The sequence below is a fragment of the Suncus etruscus genome, chromosome 13, assembly GCF_024139225.1.
Source record: "Suncus etruscus isolate mSunEtr1 chromosome 13, mSunEtr1.pri.cur, whole genome shotgun sequence".
Lineage (NCBI taxonomy): Eukaryota > Metazoa > Chordata > Mammalia > Eulipotyphla > Soricidae > Suncus > Suncus etruscus.
The window spans coordinates 1640550-1647572 of record NC_064860.1 but is presented as its reverse complement, the minus strand read 5'-3'; the positions used below and the strand labels follow the sequence as shown (position 1 = coordinate 1647572).

General features: G+C 49.5%; 1 protein-coding gene across 1 annotated transcript; it reads right to left on the bottom strand.

Annotated features, from left to right (window-relative positions):
- Window positions 1-2067: 2067 nt before the first annotated feature.
- Window positions 2068-2526, bottom strand: LOC126025517 (60S ribosomal protein L27a-like). Its single transcript, XM_049785318.1, has one exon. The coding sequence runs from the start codon at window positions 2522-2524 to the stop codon at window positions 2099-2101; it is 426 nt and encodes a 141-aa protein (XP_049641275.1). The 5' UTR covers window positions 2525-2526; the 3' UTR covers window positions 2068-2098.
- Between the last annotated feature and the right edge of the window lie 4497 nt (window positions 2527-7023).

Below are 7023 nucleotides of genomic sequence, written 5' to 3'. Positions count from 1 at the left end.
TGAACGAAATCTCACTCTTTACACCCAAAAATATAAAGCTGTCAATTTTCATTAAGAATGAAGCAAATGAAATCTAGATGGTGCCAAATAATTAATGATGTTTAATAACCCTAATAAATTTGGATTTCATCAAAATCATGTTGCTACTCACTGGCAGTCACCAACACACAGAGGAGCTGTGGGAGGGGGGACACCACATCAAGGGGCTGTCATCGCTGGCCCCTTTCCAGCTCATCAGTCATAAGGGAGATGAACATGCACCAGCTGACGATCCTGCCAGTGCTGATCGGGCTTTGGGGTCCATGGAGAGTTGCTCTGGCTTCTGCCAGGACCAGGCCCCCACTCAGCAGAGACGCTTCCCTGGTGAAAAATAAATTCCACAATGTGAAATCACTCCACACCCATATTTTCACCCCCCAGGCAGACGGGTCTGAAGAAGCTGTGAAGGATTAACAAACCAAGTCAGTTAGGAGAGAGTCATAGAGTCAGTTTGCCTCTCGCCTCTTGGTATCTCTCTGAGCACCAAGCCAAAACTGACTTTTCTTTATTTGCAGTACAATTTCAACTGGGTAGGGGAGGGTAGAGTAAGATTCAGGTGGACTTTTACATACCAAAGGGCTAAGTTTATTTTTTTTCAAGTATCACAATGTTTATTGATAGATACAAGTATATAAAATCAGGGCATAAACATGACTTGATAAATTAAGTAGAGGGGCCGGAGCGAGAGCGCAGCAGTAGGGCATTTGCCTTTTACAAGGCTGATCTAGGAGGACCTCGGTTTGATCCCCAGCGTCCCTTATGGTGCCCCAAGACAGGAGCGATTTCTGACCACATAGCCAGGAGTAACCCCTGGGTATCACCAGGTGTGGCCCCAAAACAAACGAAAATAATAATAATAAAATAAGTAGACTTAATTTCAACACTGTAATTCAAATTCTCATTATTTCGTTTCACACCCTCAAAACCACTTCAAGGGCATTAACGATCTCTCAAAAACTAATCAGTTTTGTGCAAGTGAACCATGTTTCTTTTTTTGGAAGGCCACACCCAGTGACACTCAGGGATTACTCTTGGCTATGCGCTGAGAATTTGCTCCTGGCTTAGAGAACCATATGGGATGCCAGGGGATCAAACCTCGGTCCGTCTTAGGCTAGTGCGGGCAAGGCTAACAACTTACCGCTTTAGCCACTGCTCAAGTCCTGAACCATATATTTTTTAAAAAGACTTGTACACTTGCCGAGGCTCAGGATATTAAAATCTAGACAGGGGTCTCAAACTTGCGGCCCCTAGGCCGCAAACGGCCCTCCGTACAACATTTTGTGGCCCTGCCCTAGAGGAATCTTTTTTTGTTTTGTTTTGTTTTAGTTGTTTGGGTCACACTCCCCAATGTTCAAGGCTTACTACTGACTTTGCACTCAAGGATCACCCGACTTTGCCTCCTGCGGCCCCCAGGTAAATTGAGTTTGAGACCCCTGATATCATATTACTTTATAGCACATTACTAGAGGTAGAAATATAGGCAATATACTATTACAGCAAGAACCATCAATTACACAGTTAAGAATTTTTTTCTTTGATTTTTGGGTCACACCGGGTGGCGTTCAGGGGTTACTCCTGACTCTGTGCTCAGAAATCGCTCCTGGAGCCAGAGAGATAGCATGAAGGTAGGGTGTTTGTCTTGCATGCAGAAGGACAGTGGTTCGAATCCTGGCATCCCATATGGTTCCCTGAGCCTGGCAGGAGCGATTTCTGAGCATAGCACCAGGAGTAATTCCTGAGCACTGCCGGGTATGATCCACAAACCAAAAACCAAAAAAAGAAAAAGAAAAAGAAATCATTCCTGGCAGGCTCAGGGCCGGGATTTTTTTTTTTTTTGTTTTGTTTAGCAGTTGTATCCTTTTTTTTGGGTCACACCCGGCAGTGCTCAGGGGTTATTCCTGGCTCCAGGCTCAGAAATTGCTCCTGGCAGGCACGGGGGACCATATGGGGTGCCAGGATTCGATCCGATGACCTCCTGCATGAAAGGCAAACGCCTTACCTCCATGCTATCTCTCCGGCCCCAGCAGTTGTATCCTTTAATGAAGCGTCCTTTGTAACTTCAAGCTACCAGGACACATGCCCCTCCCACTCCCTTAATCTTCTCTTCAGCTCTTCTGCTGAAGAATTTGGCTTTCACAATGACAGATTGCTTCGGGAGCTTTCCCTTCCCCAGAACTTTGTAGTAGCCCGATCGCACCACATCAGTGACAGGAGCTGCTCCAGTCTTGTTTTGGGCAGCATTAACCCGTGTCTGCTCACTGACCAACGTCCACAGTCTGTCAAGATTGACAGTTGGGCAGAAACTTTGATTTCTCTTTAAGTGATAATGCCTCATGCCCACTTTCCCAAAGTAACCTGGATGGTATTTGTCAAAGTTGATTCTATGGTGATGCATGCCGCCAGCATTACCCCGACCTCTGGGGTGCTTCCGGTGCTTGCTCACGTGGCCCCGGAGTTTTCGGGTCTTCCTCAGTCTGGACGGCATGTCGGCTGGAGACAAGAGCAGGGCCGGGATTTAAACAACCCTCTGTCCTGGGTCAGCCGCATGCAAAGCTCTACCGCTGTGCTATTTCTCTGGCCCCTAAGAAAAAAAAATCGTGGCGGCCGAAGAGATAGCACAGCAGTAAGGCAAACGTTTGCTTTGCATGCAGCTGACCCAGGACAGATGTGGTTCAATTTCTGGCATCCCTTATGGTCCCCCAAGCCTACCAGGAGTGATTTCTGAGTGCAGAGCCAGAAGTAACCCCTGAGCGCTGCCAGGTGTCACCCAAAACAACCCCCAAAAGAATTTTTTTTCTGTAACAAAACTCAAGTATTACTGAGCAAAGTGCATTTCTACAGTATTCAGTGTTTTTATTCCGTTTTCTCCTTTTTTTTTTTCTTCTTTTTTTGGGTCACATCCGGTAGCGCTCAGGTTCCTCCTGGCTCTATACTTAGAAATTACTCCTGGCAGGCTTGGGGGGACCATATGGGATGTCGGGATTCAAACCACTGACCTTCTAGGCAAACGCCTTTCCTCCTTGCTATCTCTCCAGCCCCTCTATTCAGTTTTCTAACATAAAACAGCCTACGATAGGGGCTGGAGAGATAGCATGGAGGTACGGTGTTTGCCTTGCATGCAGCAGGATGGTGGATCAAATCCCAGCATCCCATATAGTCCCCCGAGCCTGCCGGGAGCAATTTCTGAGCATAGAGCCAGGAGTAATCCCTGAGCGCTGCGGGTTGTGAGCCCCAAACAAACAAACAAACAAACAAACACCCTATGATAACTGGCAGCAAAGGCAGTCCTTACAATAGACTGCCTCTGCTTGAGAACTTACAATGTAATTATTGCATGCTGCTAATATACTATCTAAACATTAAAGATTCTCCTAAAATAGTTGATGGTAGCCAGTGATCGGCAACCTGCGGCTCGCGAGCCACATGTGGCTCTTTCCACTTTTAATTTGGCACTTCTGCCGGGCGGCCGCTCCAGGAGTCAGGACTCTGCTCCTAGCCTCTGTCAGTGCGCGCCCTGTGTGACACTCAAAATAATTTTCAATCGTGGTTTTGGCGAGATTAGGTGCAATTGAAAAAAAAAAAGGTTGCCGACAACTGTGGTATTCTATGATTAGGAGCAGTGGCACAAGAGGTAGGGCATTTGCCTTGCGCACACTAACCTAGGATGGACTGTGGTTTGATCCCCCAGCATTCCATAATGGTCCCCCCCCAAGCTGGGAGCAATTTCTGAAAGCATAACCAGGAGTAACTCCTGAGCATCACCGGGTGTGGCCCAAACCCCCCCCCCCAAAAAAAAAAACTTATGCAGAAGAAAAACCTAACTGACATGTTTCTACTTTAAATATTGTGAAAACATTACAGCTGAATGAATTTTTTTTTTTTTTTAGTTTTTTTCTTTTTGGTTTTTGGGCCATACCCAGTGACACTCAGGGGTTACTGCTGGTTATGCGCTCAGAAGTTGCTCCTGGCTCGGGGGACCCTATGGGACACCGGGGGATCAAACCACAGTTCATCCTAGGTTAGCCCTTGCAAGGCAGATGGCTTACCACTAGCACCACCGCCCATCCCCAAATAGCGGGTGAATCTTCATAGTGGTTCGGTCAAATGCAGCTACATCATAGCTACAGTATGTTTTGCACAATTTAAGGCTTTGGCTGGTTTTTTTAATCAGCTTCTTCCTCTCATTCTTCTTCAGCAGTTTCTAGCCAGGTTAGCAACTGATTTACCTGAAACAAACCTTGCCTTTCCAAGGGGCTAAGTTAAAGGAAAAAGGAAGATGGGGATGTCCTCAGGTTAATAGCTGGTGTCATTTTACACCTGGGAAAATGCTCAAGGAGGGCTCCCCTGGGCCATGTGTCTTGGTAGACTATGACTAGGTGATTGGGGCAGTGATTTTAGCACTGAGCTCTGGTCTGGGAGGTCCCTAGTGCCAAGACTAGGTCACCAGGGAGGAGCAAGGGCTCTATCTCTGGTCCGTAGGGCAGGCGGAGGGTCTATGACATGGGATGACCCACATGGGGCAGTGTGGGAAGGGAGTGATTTGCTGGAGAGATCTGAGGCTGGGTGAAGCTGCAGACAGGAAAGAAGAGACCAGGAAATGGGTGATTTCCACAGGATCCAGGGACAGCCAGACTCGGGCCAGTAAGGGGGACAGTAGAAATGGGCCAGGGAAGGAAAAGTTGGCAGGAGCCAAAGTCCCCCAGTGGCCTGGCAGCCTCTTGGGGCAACTGGGAGGGTTTGGATAAGACTGTTGTGGCTGCCAGCACAGACAGAGCCCTCATCCCTGTGCTGTGTTCCCACCATGGCCTGTTCCTTGTCTCAGACCCCTCATCCCTGCACTGTGCTCCAGCCTCATAACATGTTGATAGGCTGGTGCAGGAATAAACTTAGAGAAAGGGCCAGGGCCACTGTCCCCTTCTAAGAAAGGGACAAATCACGATGAGATACAGTTGTCTCCCCCCCAGCCTCTCCTGCTCAGAGGCCAAGTCTACAGGGGAAGGTCTGAGGTGCAGGCTGGGAACTTCAAGCCTGGCCTGTGTACTCATGGTCCTGGCATGTGGGAACAGAGGGTAGAGCATTACATGTACCATGAGTGTCATTTGTGCCACAGCAAGTCACGTGTGTTGTTTTTCACATGTCCTGTACTAGGTGCTGTTTGTAGTGCATTAAGTGTGTCCCAGCTGATGTGATGTGTCTCTCCTGTGCCCTCCACACCAGCCATCGGTCCGAGTCCTGCAGTGGCAGGGCAGCTGGAGAAGAGGCAGCGCAGGGCTGGTGCTGAAGTGGCCCCTGGGGATGAAGTACCGGTTCCTCTCTGTTTACGGCCTGCACTGGGTGCCTGGGCTCTGGTAGGATGGATGTGGTGAGGACCCTGGAGAAGTGGGGCGGGGGTCCTAAGGATAATCCTACAAATGAAATTCTGACTGGGCACTGTGGGACACACAGCCCCTCCCTCCAGGGCCTGGTTGGTGCTGGTAAACCCTGCCAAGGTGCATCAACTGCACGGAGCATGTGGAATTTGGCCCACGACCTTCAGTCCCTCATCTCGTCTCTCTTGTCTGATGGCCAAGGCTCAGGGCTACAACGGCAAGAGCCACCCTACACTGTGGTGATGGCGTGTGACAGTGGGTTTGTCCCTGTTTCGGGGGGACAAATCGCTATGGGGAGAGGTGTTTCAAGGTTACAGCCCCACCACCACTATCAACACTATCAGCACCATCACCAGCACAATCACCACCCCATCGTTAACAACCATCAACCATCACCATCACCATCACCATCAATCATTACCACCATCATTATCTGCAGGTATGGTATCCTTTTAGGGAATGGCAGTGACCTTCTGGCTGGTGAGTCCTGGGTCCCCCACAGTCTCAGGAGCTTGTTGGAGATGCAGAGCTAATTCTGTAACCCCACCCCGAATTCTGCATTCTTTGTGTAACCTTACCTACAAGAAAGACCCTCCCATTTTGGGGAAGTTACAAAAGGTTTGGCAAAAGGGGATTTTGCATGGATGGAGTTGGAGAAGGTGCAGGAAAGATGGCTAAAAGACAAGTTAGAATGCAGGTCTGGGGCCCGGAGAGATAGCACAGCGGCGTTTGCCTTGCAAGCAGCCGATCCAGGACCAAAGGTGGTTGGTTCGAATCCCGATGTCCCACATGGTCCCCCGTGCCTGCCAGGAGCTATTTCTGAGCAGACAGCCAGGAGTAACCCCTGAGCACCGCTGGGTGTGGCCCAAAAAAAAAAAAAAAAGAATGCAGGTCTGAATAGGGATCCAGCGTAAATGGTTATGATAGGCCACACATGTTGGCCAGGGCCTGGAATAAAGATGATATACCTTGAAGCCTGCCTGTGCGTTTTCTACCTGCTGCTCTCCGGAACTTGCAGACCCGCCAGCTGGTGGGGGTTGGACATACATGATGTTGGGACAGCAGGGAAAGGCCCCTCCATTCATCCCATTACCATCCAGCTCCATCCAAAGGGCCTCCTTTTATTATTTGATACTACAAATTCCACCCTCCTGGGGCTTCCTCTTGACCCCCCCCCCTTGTTCCCACCTGTTCTGACACCAGGGGATCAGCTGGGACCATAGAAGTGAAGCCTTGCTTTACTGACTTGATGCTGACTCCAAGGAAGAATGCTCAGGCTGTATCATCTCTTAGACCTGGTGGGCATTGCTGCAGGGATGTGGGGAAGGCAGAGAGCCCCCAAATTCCAACTGTGTTTTCTTTGGAGACTTCCCCAGCAGGGGAATGAGGGGCCCAGGCACATCCTGTGCAATGTGGAGCTGCTCTGGGTCTATGTGTTTGCTCGGCTCCAGTGCTGCCATTGCTCCACGAGGTACGTCATGGCAGGTACATCATGGAGCCATCTGGATTCCTGAGTGCCCAGGGGTGTGGAGAGCTTTGCACAGGTCTGTGGCCCTCTCCTGGTCTTCTTTGGAACTGGGTACTGAAAGGAGATAAAGTGACATGCATGGGATCC

What these genes read in the sequence shown, in the direction of transcription:
- LOC126025517 (XM_049785318.1), bottom strand. Translation starts at nt 2,524, where the DNA reads ATGCCGTCCAGACTGAGGAAGACCCGAAAACTCCGGGGCCACGTGAGC.